Below are 18,665 nucleotides of genomic sequence, written 5' to 3' on the forward strand. Positions count from 1 at the left end.
ATTAAGAAGCCTCTCTCTTGTCCCTCGGGGAAGTTCTTGGGAATAATAAAAAAGAGTATGCCTGAGGAAAGCCTTAGCTAGCACTGGAGCAAAGCAGCTCCAAAGGCAGGCTTTTGCAATGATTTTTGTCTCAAGGAACCCTTTGAGCCTATGAGCCCCATCTCAAAATCATGTTTTTAAATCCACAAAATGCATTGGAACAAGTTATTCTGAAATTATCAAAATACTTTTAAAACACTAGATCTTACACCCTTAATTAATAATCTGTCATCTAGCAGGATGTGGGGCCTTTGGTATGGCTATAGACTCTATAGATGTGATAGGTTCATTCTGGCACCCTTTACTGAGGGATATCCCCATTCCTGGGATGCACTCGCTCCTTCCCTCTGCCTCTGGAATACAGAACCCCCTTCCAAGTGCAGCCCACATACTGCCTTCTACATGAGGAGTCTCCTGCTCCTCTTCTTCCTAAAATTACTGTGTGTTTAACTTGAATATATTAGATGTACACAAATCTCCCAGAAGAGTGTAAGCTCCTCAAGGGCAGGGACTGTTTTGTATTTGTGTCTGAATCCCTGGAATCTGGGATCATGCCCTGCCCCTTCTGTAACATTATAGAGAGCAAAGATTTTGAGCTTAAAGAAATTTTAGACATCTAGTGCAGTCCCCTTCCCCCATTTTATAGATGAGAAAATGAGAAAGTTTTCTTGCCCAGAGTCACATGGTTACATTCAACTCCAGGTCCTTTGACTTAAGATCTAGCAGTTTTTCCACTCTGTCCCCTAATAAATGCTTATTGAACTGAATGGAATTCATTTTCTTGGGCTTTATTTCCTTTTCAGGTTTTAGGAGCAGGTGTACCCTAGCTTTCATTCTCATTCTGGCTGCTCCCAGGCAGAGGTAGAACCAGGAACCTCCAGGGAGCAGTTCAATTCTCATTTCTATGACAAACAAATCCTGATTCCTTATTAGTGGTGTACGGGGAGTTTTTTCTATTACAGTACAACATTTCTCAATACTAACTTAATTACCTGCTTCTGGGCAGCACTGCCAGTTGCTGGCACTGAATTATTATGCCTGCCTTACATTCCTGCCAGCTTTCTCCTTCACGTCAGGGCTGATCTTTTGCATAGGTAGTGCTATGTAATGCAACATGGACATAGCAACGAGACCCTACAACCTTCCTGTCCTATCCTACACCTGAAATTCTACCACCAGAGTGGAGCTTCCCATGGTTTATTGAGTTGCAAATGCTATACCATACAATCACTGAAAGTTATTGCTATCATTTCTCAAATATATAGGGAACTGAGTCAAATTTATAAAAATAAGAGCCGTTCCCCAGGTGATAAATGGTCAAAGGAATAGCACAGTTTTCAGAAGAAGAAATCAAAACTACCAATAAATGCATAAAAATGTTCTAAATCACTACTGATTGAAGAAATGGATATTAAAACAACTTTGAGATATCACCTCACACCTATAAGATTGGCTAATATAACTGAAAAGTAAAATGACATGATAGAGGGACGTAGAAAAATTGGGACACTAATGCATTTTAATGGAGTTGTAAACTAGGGCAACCATTCTGGAGAACAAGTTGGAACTCTGCCCAAAGAGCTGTAAAACTATGCATCCCCTTTGACCCAGAAATACCACTTCTAAGTCTGCATCCTAAAGACAACAACAAAAAGAGAGAGAGAGAGAGAGAGAGAGAGAGAGAGAGAGAGAGAGAGAGAGAGAGAGAGAAAAGGACTTATTTATATAAAAATATTTATAGTAGCTCTTTTTGTGGTAGTAATGAATTGGAAATCAAGGGGATGTCTATCAATTGGGGAATGGTTGAACAAGTTGTAGTATATGATTGTGATGGAATATTATTGTGCTATAAGAAATATGGTTTCAGAAAAAATTTGGAAAGACTTATGAATTCATGCAAAGTGAGTTATACCAGGAAGTCAATGAACACAGTTACAGCAACATTATAATGATGAACAACTATGAAAGACTAAACTACTCTGATCAAGACAATGACCTAAGACAATTCCAAAGGACTCATGAACTACTTCCAGAAAAAAACTTATGAACCCTGAATGCCTATCAAAGTATTATTTTTTAAATTTTCATAATCTTATTGTTTTATCTCCTGTTTTCATTTACAACATGCCTAATATGGAAATATGTTTTGCATGACTTTACATGTATAATTGATCATCAAATTGCTTATCTTCTCAAGGAGGGAGGTAAGGCAGGAAGGAGAGAATTTGGAACTCAAAAATTTAAAAAAATTGATTGTTAATTTCTTTTACATGTAACCAGGAAATATTTAACAAAACAAAGATAATTTTTTACAAAGGGCTAAAAGGGGCATTATAACATAATGTCAGAGCTAGGAGCAAACTAAGAAAATAGACTGCTGTGCTGGAAGGGACATTAGACTAGAAAATATACAACTCAAAGGACTTTAGAGATCATCCAGCCCAACTTCTTCATTTTATTGAGGAGATTCAAAGACTTGAAAGGAATTAAATTAGCCACACATTATGTTGGATAGTAGAACTTGAGAAGAGGTAGCAAATTAAGCTGTTAAAATGAAATCATAGAAACTTTGTGCAGGTGGCAATAATAGCCCTGAAGATTGAGTCTATAAAATACCAAGATTAAGGAGATTAATGCTTAAACTTATTTCTATCTTCTCCATAGAAAGGTGGTAGACTAAATGTTCAATGGTACACATATAGAATTTGAATCAAAAAGGGGTTTTTTATAGGTTACTGGATCTCACATAGAGAATAGGAAAGAATTTTAGAGTTCATCTAGTCCATTTTTTTCATTTTGCAGATGAGATAACTGAGGATCAGGAAGCCTTCTTTAAGTGACTTTTCTGAGATAAGATGAGTAGTAGGTGGAAAAACTTGGGGATGATCCAGGATACTATCAGTACTACTTAATGAAACTGATGGCCACTCAAAAAGAGATTGGTCTAATCATCCATATGGAAAAAGCAGAAGATAAAGAATGTTTATTACCTAAACTACAATATACCAGCTATTATGGGCAGAATAGGAATTAGTGCATTAGAGTATCTATCCTGAATAGACACTGCAGATAAGGAAGAGTAGCTTAGGATTTAACAGGAGGCAAACAACAGGTTGGTTGTACCTGGATAAAAAATCCAGGTTTGTACCTGGAAATCCCAGTGCTTTTAAAGATCTAAGGGGTGCACTCATTTCTTGAAAAGAAGCTCATATTTTAAAACTAGTTTTCTTCCATTGATTCTATATGTTTGTAACTCAAAATATCACAGCTTCTTAACAATGAAAATTGCAGAGTGATGGAGAAAAGAAGGCTAAAGTACATTTGCAATGTATGTAAGAAATGGCATTGAATATCACATCTAGGTTGTATATGACCAGAAAAGAAACATAATGCTGTCTATGTGGTAAGCTCAAAGAATCAAAGATGGACAATCTGGGTGCTATCTGAAAAGTTCTAGTGAGGGAACTGGATAAATTGAACTGGACGAATCCACTTTGTAGGATTCTTGAGAGGACCTGGGCAAAAATTAGCAAGGATAGAAACACTGTGGGTAGGTTGTGGTCTGTACCTTTGAAGGCAGTGACCGCATCTTTGGAAGGAGGAAGAAGAAAAGGATATATATAAGAGATATAGTGGATAGAGTGTTGGATTTGAAGTCAGGAAGATCTGTGTTTAAACCCCATCATATTTAAACCCTATTAAACTGGCTTTGCTCAGGTCAAATCAAGTGAACAAACATTTTAAAGAGTCTATTACATTCCAGGCACTATTCTTATCAATAAAGAAAGGAAAAAGAAAAACAGGCTCTTCTTTCAAGGAACTCCTGGACTTAATGACTCAATGACCCTTGAAGGTCAGTTGCAAAGGGAATTTCTTTTATGGGTTGGACTAAGTGGCTCCCAATGTCCCTTCCAATCCTCTTATTCTCTAAGGTCATTTCTGATTCTAAATCAATAATCTGTTAGGATAGTAAGACTGCTTTCTCTCAAAGTTCCCCATTACTTATTTTTTCCTTGAAGATCAGAATTAACTCCAGAGTTAACTTCCTCTACCTTCTGAGAGAAAAACTATAGACAAAGTAATTATTCTTCTCCATTAACAGTTTAGTATAAACTGGATTAGTTTAGCTTCAAGAGGGTAAAAGGGATGAAATACAGGGCAGATAAATTTTACTGGGGAGATGGAAGAAAAAGATACTGGAGAGATCTGCACTGTAGGGAGAGTTGGCTCTCTGGGCCAGCAATGAGCAGAAAGAGAAAAATGACCATCTGGTCGTGTAAGGTACACAGTACTACTTCATGTAACCTACAACTTAGTCATAGGAGAGGGGGTACCTTTTTGGTATCTTCCCCACTCCAACCCCATACTCAGGCATTCTGGGGAAGCCTGATACCACTGTAGTTTGCTACCTACGTTCATAATTGAAGGAAATGTTAAATTTCAGTTAGAAGTCAAAATCACATTGTAATTCTCCCCCTACTCTCCAATTCAAGTATCCATAGACTAAATCAGCCTCTGATTCCCACTTTTCAAAGAAAGGGGAAGTGAGAGCGCTGAGGAGAGACTTTGTAGTCACCAGCGATCCAAAACTGAAATGGGAATCCTGCATTCCTCCCTTGAGTTACAAGTGATTTCAGAGACCATATTGACCAGCACACCTGATTCTACAGATGAGGAAACTGAGCCTTAGGAGAAGGAAGTGATATTGTAAATTGTCCAATCCAAACCCCTCATTTGCCAAAGGAGGGTTTCTTAACAAGAGAGCCAAACGAGGAGATGCAGAAATGGAAGCCAGCAATTTGGGCTCCCGTTCTAGGATTCTTTCCCCTCTGTTCCATTGTTACTTCTGTCCCTCTGTCTCTGGGACAGCTGTAAGGAAAGGTCATGGGAAGACCAGCCACCTTCTCTGAGAGGCTTTGATGTGTGGAGATGGGGAAGGGTCTCCAGAGAAAGAGATAGGATTTTTCTCCCAGCTTCAGCCCCCTTTCTCTGTTGAAGAGCCCTCAGGGATGGTTGTTTTCAGCTGCCTTATCTCCAAAGAGCTTTTAGCTCTGCAGAGCTCCTGGGTGAAGGACAATACCAGTGACCTCCAAGGCTTCCTTCCTTACTGGGACCTATGACATCACCTCCCCCCCCCAAACTCTCTAGCTTGCGTCACTGCTTCTTATCAGTGACTTAGCAATCACTTGGTTTGTGTGCTGAATTCCCTAAAAACCCAGCAGCAGAGAGAAAGAAGCAGCCCTGGGCAGTTTTTTGTGAAAAGAGAGGAAGGGTGAAAAATTTGTTTTCTTCTTTGCTCTCTGGTTTCCATTCACTATTCCTTCTTTCTCTGGTCACCTTTCTCCAGAGCACCTGGATGAGTCTTGTTCCCACAATGCCTTGTTTTGAGGTAACTGGTAACCAAAACCCAGTAAAATGAGTTGGTGACCATTTAATAGAGGGGTTCTCAACCCTGTGTCTTCAGACTCTCAAAAGGCTCCAATGGATAGATTTCAGGGGCATCTGTGAACTCAGATGAGAAAAATTCCACTTTTGTATGTTTTCTCCAATTACAATTTAACAAAAACCTCATTATTCTGAGGAGGGGTTCACAGTATCCACTAGTCAGTTAAAGGGTCTGTGGCCCAGAAAAGATAAAGAATCCCTTTTGAAGGATAGTTCCATATTGGTAAGAGACATCACAATAAAAAAGTTAGAATCAACAGCTGCCAAGTGCAGATCTTTTCTCCCCAGCTGTCTCTGCCTCCAGTCATTCTATGTACCTCCAGTCCACCCCTCCTCAGATAATGTTCTTCTCTGGTACACTCTTCTCTCCTTTCCACATCTCCGTTCCTATTTCCTCCAAATCTGTTGATTTTGAACTTTCTCCATCTTCTTGGGCTAAGGAAAACCTGACTTCACCTATGACACTGATTCTGGCCACTTTTACCAGCACTAGGTGGTCAGTCTTTTGTGCCCACCAAGGCACTGGGCCAGAACGAGAATTACTACATGCTCTTCGCTTAAAGAAGGAAAGAAATAAGCATGTGTTAAATTCCTACTATGTCACAGGCACTGTGCTAAGCACTTTACAATTATTTCCTCAGTTTATGCTTTCAGTAACCCCATGTTACAGTTAAGGAAATAGACAAACAGGGGTTGATACCCTTTTTCTCCAGTTCAGTATCTGAAGTGCATTTTTCCTCTCTGTCCCAAACCCTGACTTCCTTAAAGTTGAATACTTCTGGAAGGAATCATATAGCCAAACCCACTGGATATATTTTCTAATTTGAACTGGGCCCTCACTACTACATGGCAGTCTTTTATTTCTCCAGAATTGACTATCACTCTCTCCACAGCAGTTATTCCAAATCTTCTTTCTCTTATAGCGCTTTGCATATAAGAAGCACTTTATGCTTTTTCACTCATTTATTCATCCATCCTCTATCTTATAATATCACATCTCCTCTTCTTCAGTAGGATCTTGACTATTTTACCAAGAAAATAGAGACCATCCTTTATGAGCTTCTTCTCGTCAACTCTCTAAACTGCTCTTCATTATTTTCTACTCTCTTTTGCTCCAATTCCTTCTCCTTGCCCAGATCAACTCCTGGACTAGTTTCTTTTTTTTTTTTTAAATCCCATTTCCTTCCAACTTCTCTTGCAGCAACTTGGCTCTTGATCTTCCATCTCTCCTTATTCACTGACTCCTTCCTTTCCATTCCCTGACCCTGACTTATCTTTTAAAAAAAATCTTTACTTGATCCTGATAGCAACTTAAGCTATCATCCTAGAACTTACCCTTTCATGGCTAATTTCACAGAAAGAATTTTCTATAGCTGTCATATCTATTTTTTCATCGCCTACTCACCTCTCATCCCTTCATAGCTTAATTTTAAACCCCACCTGAGACTGCTTACCAAAGATTACCAATAGTTACTTAACTATTAAAGCCAATGAATTTTTCTTAGTCCTCTACTTGATCTCTCTTCAGCATCTGACACTGTGGATCTTACTCTCTGCTCTTCTTTATTCTTGGTTGTCTTACCATTTGACCATTTCTTTTCAATTTCCTTTGCCAAATGTTTACTAAGTGTGGGTGCTCCCCAATGCTCTGTCCCGGGCCTTCTCTTAGATGCTTTTCTCTTTACATCTCCTCTTACACAAGTAGACTTTTACTGGACATTTTCTAGTTGCCCAAATTTCAATCCAGGGATAAATAAAACCAGAGTTACACAGAAGATGAGTAAGATTTATGTAATAGTTTTAGGCAACTGGGAATGAGAAGGAAAGTATGGTGCTAGGACAGGTGATCCACAATCATGCTCAAATCCTCTCATGCATCATTTCTCTAGTGAGTCTGGGGCCAGAGAGTTTCCATTCATATCCTGGCTCTGCTACTTATCACCAGTGTGAGTGAGGGACAAATCCCCCAACTGCTTGAGGCCTCAACTTCTTCCTCTGTGAAATTAGAGGATAGCTGGACAAGAAGGAATCCAAAGTCCCTATCAGTTGTAAATGACTTTTCTTACTGAAATCCTCCATAAACAAAAATCATCTTTTTTTTTTTTTTGATGTTATGATTGGAAATGAAGTCCAAACTTCTTCAAGAGAATTCAATGGACCAGCCTACTCCTTTATTTATTCGTAGGGTACTTATTTCCCTATTTCCTGGAATATCTACTCAGGGTTCTCTCAAAGTATATAAATCATATCTCCACAAACCTCCCATGTATTATAATAGACACTTATGTTAACATTGTATTTTATGAGTCTTCTATAAACTTTTTTAAGGGTGCAGGATCTATTTCTTTGATATAGGAAACTACCATAACAGTTCAGAACAGCAACTTATAGTCCTAAGACTTGTCTGAGACACTGAGACTTGTGAAATGACTTGCCTAGAGTCACACAGCTATTACTGTTTGTCCTTCGTTTTCAAAGAGGACCAACCACATCATGGGGTCATGTCTTATGTTGGTGTAAACTGGATTTAAATGAGGCAGAGTTGCACAAAGTCACCATCCTCCTTCTCTCTTCCAGAGTCACTGAAATCCAGTGGCAGGACAAAAGTCAGGATGACAAAGGTCAACAGCCTGGAACGCAACGGATGGCCTTGGCATCTGTGCTGTCTGACCCAGTTCTCAGACTCCATAGCACCTGTTTCTGCCTATTCTGCTGGGTGAAGTCTCTAGACATCCCCCTCACTGGTTTAGCCTGTGTCCTGGGTGTGGCCATGGCACAGGTGAGAGCTGGGTGATAGGCAGACACCAAAGGTGGATGAGCAGCCCAGAAGGGGCTTGGATAAAACAAGGATTTAAACTGAAGACATTTCTGAGGAAGATCAGCTCTCTGTCCATTACTTTCTTTCACAGACATTGCCTCGTTTAATCTCAACCCACACTAGGGAGCCCAAATATCAATATTCCCATTTTAAAGATAACAACACCAAGGTTCAGTGACTAGCTCAGATTGCCCAAGTTCATAGCAGAGTTTTGATCTGAACCCAGATCTCTTACTTCCAAGGCCCAAGAATCTCTTAGGTCACTGAGCTGCCTATTAGTAAGATGTGCTTCCTCTAGCTCCTCCTGGGGAATATTTTGTGTTCTTCCTTTGTGGTGGTTGTTTTTTTCCCTGCTCAACCAGACAGCTGATAACAGCTAAGTCCCCATTCCTGCACATCCACATCCCTCATCTCCTGCCCCATTCATCCTCCCCAGCCAGGCTCTCTCCTTCTTTCAGTCCTTCCTTCTCCTCCTCCTCTTTCCTCATCATCTTCCTCCTTCTTCTTCTCCTCCTCCCTCCTCCTCTTCCTTCTCCTTCCCTTTTCCTCTTTCTTCTCCTTCTCCTCTTCCTCTCTTCCTTCTCTTTTCTCTCCTCCTTTTCCTCATTCTCTTCTTTCCTCCTGCTTACTCCCCCTCCTCCCTTGTGTCTTTCTGTCTAGGCAATTTCCCAATCCTTCCCCTCCCCTCCCCCTCCCCAGGCCAACTCATCCCATATGTTTCCTGATTTACTTAAATTTGAAGTTCTCAGGCAGGAAGTAACCCATCTCGCTATAATGACGGGCCAGGAAAATCTGCTTTAGTAGATTCCTCTTGCTGCAGCAGCCATATCCGTTGAAGATAAAGCCCCCAAAGAGGAGCTTACCCCCAGCAAACATCTGTTGACAAACAGGGGAGAAGAGAAAGGAGCAGGAGAGGCCTTCAGCATCAGTACCAAATAATAACAACTTAAAGCCCCGCACAGATGGGCGACCTGGGTCGGCCCTCTTTCTTTCCATTATCAGACTACAGAAAGTTGCTGCTTGGTGAAATGGTGATGGTGGCTGTTCAAGGTTCTCCCCTATCAAGGATTGGGCTGTGGGATCTAGAGAATATGGGGATTCCGGCAGGAAAAAAAAAAAGAGAGTACGGGGCCAAATTTGGCCATCAGAATATTGTAATACCTTCATGATATCATGGAGGAAGACCTGGCTGTGTGATCCTGGATGAATCACTTAACCCCTGTTTTGCCCTAACTAAATCTCTAACTCACCAAAAAGGTCCTGGTTTTCTCCCCTGGCAATTCCTCATACCAATGAAATCCCAGGCCCAGCCTCAGTGCAAGGATAGAACCTCCAGTACCTCCAGCACTCCCCCAAATCTAGAATCCTTTCATTGGTTTCTTTCTCTTTGATATATATCACAGCAAAGTTTTAGAAAAACTTCGGATCGCTGATCAATTCAGTGATCAACCATGACTTCAGAGAGAGGATCTAGAAAGAAATAAGCTTTTTAGAATATGGCCAGTGAGGGAATTTATTTTGCGAGACTTGTTATTGTTCTTGTATGTCCTTTGTTCTCCAAGAGGACCATGTTATTTGTACTAATTTTGTTAATTTAGGAGGTGATCTAAGTTAATGTAGGAGGTGATTTAAGTGAATTGCATTTAAGTGAGGGAGGGCTGGGCAAGGTCACCTGCCTCACTTTCCCCTCCAGAGCCATCTGGGTCCTGTGGCCCAATATAAATCTGGAGATGGCTTCGGATGCAGAAGGCGATCTTTTTAAGCTGAGGTTTTCAATATATTGGTCTCAGTTTGACTGAGGCTTTACCCATTCAGTGATTAAGGCTATGTAGCAATTGAATCAAAGAATCTCTTCTTTCAATTGGTTCCCCATTCCCCCCCCCCAAAAAAAATTAATAAATCTGGGGAAAAAAAGACCCTTAAGATTTCTGGCCAAAGCAGAAATGATTACTATTTCATTCAATTTGAGTCAGTCAGGACCCAAACACTTGTCAGAAGAGGTCTGCCCTCTGCTCCAAATTTAAAAAAGAGGGATGGAAGAGAAGGGAATTGGGGGATGGGAAAAGAAAATAAATGCTTATTAATTTTAAAAAAGTTTAAAAATCATACATGTAAAAAACAAAAGCAAGAGCAAGAACTGTTAATTTTGGGACTCATCCATGCCTGCTTATCAGAAAGGACGTGGATGAGCAAATCTCTCACTAGGAAAGGCTCCAGATGCGGTCTCTCCCTTTGACAGTCTCTCCTGACTACATTTGAACATAATTTGTTACCCTTGTAATTCCAAATATTTTGCTTTATATAATTAAAAATATTATTTTGGAAAGGGACACCTAGATTTCACCAGAGTGCCAGAATGGTCCAAGACCAATACAAGTTAAGAACTACCCTGATGTAGTTCAACACCATTTTTCTCCCCCTCCCCTGCCACATGCAGAAGAAAAAAAGAATTCCAAATAAAGGAAGTGACTTGCTCAAGATCACCTAAGTAGTGATTGGAAAAGGAAGGATTTGAACCCAGGTCCTCTGACTCGAAATCCAGTGCTCTTTCCCCAAACAATCGGTTCTTCCTATCCTTAGGGCCTTGCTTCCAGTTGGCTACCAGTGAGTAAGGGGAAGGTATCTTTGTTGCCAACAAGATACCTTGCCAACTTGACATTTTTGCTCCTAGCAGAGACTATATACAGAGCACTATGCCTTATAGAGCTGATGAGATGGAAAGTTCTAAGATATAATCACATAATCAACAGCCATCTAGAAGGTAATCTCTGTGAGGGAAGGAACTGTTAACTCTGTAAAACTCCAGCACCTAGTGAATTGCCTAGGACTTAGTAGGAATTTAATAAACGTTTGAACTGAACAGGATTTCAGGGTGGATGATACCTTCTGATGATAGTTCATCAGATCTAGCCAGAACTGTAACTAGTAGCTCTATGCTTTGGATCAAATTTAGTCGAGTTTGAATACAGTGAGAAGTGGGCAGAAGATGGCACACTAAGGTATATCCACTTCTGTGGTTGAACAAGATTGGATATAGAGACCTAAGAATTGGAAAGGCTGAAGAATTGAGAATCCTAAGAGACTGAAAGAGGATGGATTAGGAAACAGGGCTTAGAGGCACAGAAGACTATGGGACTGACTTTACTGGGAATGGGAATAACCCGGGTGTCATGGATGATAGCCACAAGGACTTAGGATGGAGTGGACTTTACCCATTGGGGAGAACAAGGAAGACTTCTTATAGGAAGTGGCTTCTGAACCAGATCTTGACTTTGGTTGCAAAGAAGGGTTTGTGTTGGAGAGACAGGCGGGAAATCAATCTGGAAAGATAGGGTGGGGGTAGATTATAAAGAGCCTTGAATGACAGTCTTTGTTCTGCTTCCTTTTATGTACTAGGGAGGACGAGGGAAAGACAGGCAAAGTTGTAAAGGGAAGGAAACATTTCCAGGAATTAATGCACTCCAGGGGAAAACAGCCCTACTCATTCTTTTTCGCCCCTATTCCTTTCCCTTGTCCAGAAGGGAAGACCATAAGGTCTTGACCTGATGTGTCATAAGTTCATAGATTTAGACTGTGAGTTCCTTGAAGACAGAAACTGTTTTTGCCTTCATAACTTCAGCATACCACAGTGTCTAGCATATAGTAGGTGCTTCATAAATGCTTGTTGACTGATTGCTTTGGTGGAGAAGAGAGAAAATAAGAGGAAGACTGAAAGGGGGAGTGCACAAAGACTGGGTGGAGAGGGAGGAAATGGGGTGAATGGCTGGAGTGGAGAGAGCAGAGTGGGTGGGAGCAGGAAGGTCCAGTGGAGATTGGAGGCTGTCATTGGGTGGGGCTGGGGAAGTGCTGGGTGGGGATAGTGAGGGCAAGAAGGCTGAAAGGTAGGGTGGAGTCCAGGGTGAGCAGACGTTTTGAGGGTGGTGTTGGAGGTGGAGGGAAGATAGGAAAGGCTGGGCTGAGATCCACAGAGCCAAGAGGAAAAGCTGGGTGGGGCTGAAAGAGGTGGTAGGAAAGGGGTAGGAAGGAGACAGAGCTGGGGTCAGCAAGAAAAGGGGTACAGGTCTCAAAAGATACTCACTTGGGGAAGGATGGAAAATGACTCAGCCAAATGGGTCCCAAATGCTTTAGGGGAAATGGGGAGCCCACAGTCTTAAAAAAAAGTTTTGAATTCCCCTCCAGGGTAAGTAATACTGGGCTGAGACATTCTCCTGGGACCAAGAGAGTTAAACCCAAAGCAGGGCAAAGGCTCCCTCTGGTGTCCCTGAGCTGGACCTTTCCTCTCACCAGAAGTCGCTCGAGTACAGAAAAATCAACCTTATTCTCATATGGATCTGAAAGTCCAACTAAATGGTAGGGATGAGGAATAAGGAGAAAGATCTCAGAACTAAGTCAAGAGATTCATAAATTGTTAATGTCTGTAAAGGACATCAGGTTTTCTAGCTCTTAACAGATTACTTTGATTAATATGCTAGAAATACTTTCCCTGAAAAAACTTAAGAGCATCTCTTTCATACATCATTATGAAAGCAATAGTGAGCTGAAGTCATCATTTCACAGACTGGCTTCTGTGAATATCTATCCAAATCTTGAGTTTTGAGAAGGGACCAGTGGAGCTTGAAGTAGTTGGAGGAAGTTTCCTGGAGAAAATGTGATTTGATGTAGATCTCGAAAAAAGATATTGCCAGAAATGCTCTTAGTCCTCAGGTGATGTACTTGAAGGGTGATTTTGGTAAGCTCTAAGTGTATAAAGAAAAAAAAAAAAGGGAGAAAGGAAGGAAAGAAGGAAGGAAAGAAAAAAAGAAGAAAAAAGATAAAGAAAGAAAGAAAAAGGAGTAGGAATAGAGAGGAGGAAGAGTGATATGAATATTAGGGAAGGATAGAAATAGTATAAAAATGCATAAGTGGTCAAAAGACATAAACAGTTCTCAGGAAGAAAAATGCAAACAAATCAACAATCACATTAAATAAATGTATCAAATGCCTAAGAATAAGAGAAATGCAAATTAAAACAACCCTGAGTTTTCATATTTCACATTCAGCAAATTGGCAAAGATTGCAAGAGGTGGAAATCACAAATGTTGGAGGGGCTGTGGGAAGATAGGCACACAAATCTACTGCTGATGGACCTATAAATTCGTGCAATTGTTCTAATTTGGAATCATAGACGTTATTAAATGACTCAGCCTTTTAACCCCCTATGATTCTATTCAGAGCATATGTTCCAAGATCAATAATCACAGAAAGGAAGACTCTCCACATATTCATAGCAGTACTCTTTGTGATATTAAGACCCACCACCACCAACAATAAAAGCCCTGAAAGTAAAATTGGTACCCACTGATTGGAGAATTGCAGAAGAAGTAATGATATATGACTATAACAGAATAGTTTTATACTAAGAGATAATGAATATAAAATTTAAAGAAACATAGGAAGACTTATATGAACTGATGCAGAATGAAGTAAGCAAAAGAGAACATCATTTACAATGACTACGACAACATGGCAATAACAACACTAAAGACAACTCAGACTGATGGGTTGAAATCAGCAGTCACAGTCCTAGAAAACTAATAAACAGTCTTGTCTCCTGTCAGGCAGAAACATGGAACAATAAATGTGCAAAGAGATTTATGCTGTCAGAAATGGTCACTGGTTGGTTGACTTTGTGTAGACTTTTTTCCCTGGAGTCAGTGGATAGAGTGTGATGGGTTAGGGGAGAAATGACTGGAGTGAAAATTAAAGACAAGAATGAAACAAACAAAAAAAAAATAGCTAGAAGGGAAGGGAAAACAGATGCTTTGGATACCAATCAGAGACATCTTTAGCATTAATTACTAAGCCCTGATCTAGTGTAGAATAGTGGTTCTCAGTGGTTCACAGTCTGTAGAGGCTGGCCCCTTGGGGGACTAGAGAGTTACTGAAATGAGTTTGCAGATCCATATATAAGAATCATATTTTCCATAAACCAAATTAAGTTACACATGTGTTTCTTTAAATATTCAAAAATTTCAAATTTTAAATATAATACAGACATATAGTGGGTCATTACAATTATACAGAAAAATAATATACACATGTAGTTTGAAATTTTAAAAATTACCTGCTACATGTGTGTTACTATTTTTAAATGTTTGTAAATGGTGTAATTAATAAAAACTTAAATCATTTCAGATATTATTAAATTCATAGAGTTTTCTCTTTTAACTAAATAGCCTGAAAATGGTCAGATGGCCATCCACTCCATGGCTCCCTATTGCCTCTGAGCAGAAAGGCAAGAGACAGGGCACAGGGGATTGCACAGTGGATAGCGCATTGGGCTGGGAATCAGGAAGACTCAGCTTTATGAGTTCAAATCCAGCCTTAGTCACTTACTAGCAATGTGGGCCTATGCAAGTCACTTAATCCTGTTTACTTCAGTTTCCTCACATGTAAAATGAACAAGAGCAATTCTTAGAGAAGGAAGTAGCAAATCAGTCCAGGATGTCTGCCTAGAAACGCCCAAATGGGATCACAAAGATTGGCCATGATTGAATGACAAAAATGCAAGGTCCTCAGCTTCATCATAATCTCTTCACAGCCCAACTCCAGCTTACCCTTCTGGGATTTTTGAGCCTTTCATGCCTTTCTACATCTCAGTTAAATTGTCCTATTTGCTGTTTCCCAAATACGCCATTGTATGTGTGCCTCCTTGCCTTTATATAAGACTGCCCTTCATGTATTCTTTTTTCTCTAAAGATGAAACTTCTCTTGTTTCCTTATTTACTTTCAAGACTCATCACTTCTTTGCTGCTTTCCCTAGCTGAGAATACTTACCCCTCAAATTATCAAGTATATGATATTATTTTTATATATATTAGAATTTAAGTTCCTTGAGGGGAAAAATTGTTTTGTTTTGGTTTTGTATTTCCATCACCTATAGTGTGGTATCTTTTATATAGCAGTCAATTTACAAATCGTGGATGGATGAGATTCAGTAGTGGCTTTTTATCAATATATATTTTCTCATTGTCACGAGTTCAAATGTGGCCTCAGACACTTACTAAGTGTGTGATCCTGGGCAAGTCACTTAACCCTGTTTGCTTCAGTTCCTCTTCTGTAAAATGATCTGGAGGAGAAAATGGCAAACTTCACTAGTATTTCTGCCAAGAAAAATTCAAGTGGAACAACAGAGGGTTGGACATGACCAAAAAAAAAAAAAAAACTTAACCACACAGATTTTCTTTTTATATTAAAAAAGGGGTCTTCATAGAAAAAATGTGTGAACTACTGTCTAGAAGACATACTAAGACAACTTTAGCTGCTATGATATTCAGTGATGTTGTAACATGAATATCCCTAAAGAGACAGAGAAGGACAGATTCAAGGGAAAAGAAACAATCTCAGGAATGATGGAGGCCAGAAGTCATGGCCAAAACCCGATTCTCTCCAGCTTGAAGTTTCCTCTGTTCTTTCATTAAGAAAGTCTCCATCCTGGAGCAAATAGTGTAGTTCCTATCTTCTGCACTAACCCTTTTTACTGCCCAGATCTATCTGGCCTTGAGAGCATTATTTCCCAACTGTAGTTTAAGGACTACAGAACCATGGCTCTCAAAAGCCTTTTTTAAAGCTTTAATCTTAAACACACACACACACACACACACACACACACACACACACACAAATGCCTACTTTTCTTATTCTCCTTGAATTTTGCTGCTCTCACCTTCCTTTGGTCTCCCAATTTGTAAACCCTGAACCACTGAGAACATAGCCTCTTCATCATCACCAATTCAGACTACTGAAGATGGAGACTCCATAATAAAGAATCTCAATAGTTCAGTGTGGAGTGGGGAAGGAAAATACATGACCTATTTCTATTTTTATCTAACAAAAGAAATAAGCTTTACTAATATTTAATATATGGGTTGACATTGGTACTCATTCAATATGTATGTCATGTGCAGAATATGTAACTCAGTATGCAGTCATGTGTCATCCATAGTAATCAAGTTTTCTAAGAAAAGAAAGAGGTTTCCACCAAGTGAAGGGGTTGCTAGTAGTGTCATGTTTCAACTCATTTGTTGTGTTTTACTATGGATTACATTTTCCATGTGCCCACTTAGTAGGATTACAGATGATATTACTGTTTCAATTAAACTAATCCTCAAAACCAGAAAAGTCTCCTGATTTACAAAGATTCTTGCAGCTAAAACATAAAATAAAAACAATTCTAAAAGTGTAAATTCAAGAAAAAAAGGAGGAAAGAGATGGATTGCTCTTTGCTCTTACATGAACAGAGAGAAAGAATGATGACCTAACAAGTTCTGACAAATTGGCCAAAAAAGGGAAATTATCAAGATTATTTGAAATATGAATTTATATCCATTACTTCAAGCAATAAATATTACTCTACATATAAATTAGCAAGTAACTAACAACTGAGCAGCTAGGTGGTGCTGCAGTGGATAAGAGTGCCTGGCCTGGAGTCTGGAAGACTCAATGTTTTGACTGCAAATGTGTCTTTGAACAAATGTGACCCCGAACAAGTCACTTAACTGTGCCTCAGTTTCCTTATCAGTAAAATAAACTGGAAAAGGAAATAGCAAAGCATTTTAATATCTTTGCCAAGAAAATTCCAAATAGGGTTACTTTAACAACCGAACAACTTTTATTAAGCATTTACTTTATGCTAGACCCTGGACTGAGTATTAGAGATAGAAACAAAAGCAAACTTCCAATGTAAATTATGTCTGAGTGTATACTATACTGGAGTGTATACTATAAATTAAATAAATACTAATACTGGAGATATTAGTTAATGATAACATGAAACCATCACAATTATCCAGACATTTAAAAGCTAAGCTTGTGTTGCTATAAGCAAAAACATGGAAAAAGAATTTTCTAACCTGTTTAAAAAAATCTTCCCTAAAAGACACTGAAGTAAGTTTTGAATCCATTGGTTTAATAATACAAAAATGGCAAATCTTCTGATTAGTTTGCAAGAAGAACCTTTGGATATCAAGGAAATTTAGAATTCACTAGTCAAATTTCAACCCACGACTTTGCATAATTGGTGGATATATCTGGGAAATGCACATCACGATTTATTAAGCAGTCAGTGATACACGTCTTTGGATCTAGGCATCTTTTCTTTTTTTTTCCAAGAATAGCCATTAAAATTAAATACTGAACTGAACTGAACTTAGAATCAGATCTTCAAGGTTCTATATCCCAAAGAGACTAATCAAGAATAAAAAAATGCCAAAGCATATCAACTATATTGCTTTCACTAAAATTTACAAGCTTTGTAAAAGCAAAAAGGGTTTGTAGAATTAATAAATAATTATTTTAAAATATTATTTATTTCACCTTCAACAATAGTACATGTATATAATTTTTAAATAAGTAAATATATGCACACTGGGAGTGCATGCTCAAAATAAATATAGACTTAGGTGCCAAGTACTTAGCCCATCCCATCTGGCTGCTGTGGCAACACTCCTTAGTATGACACAAAATAGATTCAAATAGAATTGGGAAATATTGAACAAAATAAATAAAAATTAAATAAAACATAGATAACTGCATTTTAAAACTGTCAGTATTTAACCTGCTGAGATTCTTATTATATTAAGAATTAGCTGGATCCATGTTCCTATTTGAATTTGACACCTCTGGTATAGAGAATTACATGTTGGAGTTGGATTCAGGAAGATTTGGACTCAAATTCCTTCCTGACACTCATCTAAGCAAGTTACTTCATCTAAGCCCCAATTTTCTCATTTGTAAGATGGGGATAAAAATAGCATTCCCCTCAGAGGGCTGTTTTGAGATTTTAAAAATACATATATGCATGTATATGTATATATGCACTCATATATATACTCCATATTAGCTTTTATTAATGAAAATTCTTTTAATTTAAAGCTAATTCATTTTTCAATGTTGTTGCATTAGAAATCTAATCTAAATGTAATTTTAGAAAAATCTTTAATGACAACTCTGAAAAGGAAAAGGGAAGGAATTATGAAAAATACTTAAAAAAATACAAAATTCTAGCCCCAAATTTAAAAAATGCAGCATTTGTTGACTTTTTCTTTAGGCTTCATGGACGCCATCTCTTCAATGGGCAGTTCTTGTGTACAGATTAATTTTGGAAATAGTTTATTGGCAAAGGGACAGTACTTTCAGCAAAATCAATTCCCTGGAGTTTGGCTGTTTTCAATCCCTTCTATTCTGACTTCAGCATTGGGGTCCAATAGCAAGGTTCAAAGGAGCCCATTAGATTGACTGCATGGTGAAGTCTTTCCAGTGAGGAAAAGAATCCTATAAGGTAATGGATCGAGCCCTGGGCTTGGAGACAGGATGGACCTGAGTT

General features: G+C 39.0%; 1 protein-coding gene across 2 annotated transcripts in view; it reads right to left on the reverse strand.

The window, feature by feature from the left end:
• C1H3orf20 (chromosome 1 C3orf20 homolog) overlaps positions 1-18,665 on the reverse strand; it is a 94,405-nt gene that overhangs the window by 9,519 nt on the left and 66,221 nt on the right. The window contains exon 15 of one of the 2 annotated variants that reach the window (XM_031955763.1): positions 9,033-9,178. The exons of the other annotated variant lie outside the window; for it this stretch is intronic. Coding sequence (XP_031811623.1) covers positions 9,033-9,178 — 146 coding nt within the window. The remainder of the gene's footprint in view (positions 1-9,032; positions 9,179-18,665) is intronic. 2 annotated transcript variants of the gene reach the window in all.

Source organism: Sarcophilus harrisii, chromosome 1, assembly GCF_902635505.1.
Source record: "Sarcophilus harrisii chromosome 1, mSarHar1.11, whole genome shotgun sequence".
NCBI lineage: Eukaryota > Metazoa > Chordata > Mammalia > Dasyuromorphia > Dasyuridae > Sarcophilus > Sarcophilus harrisii.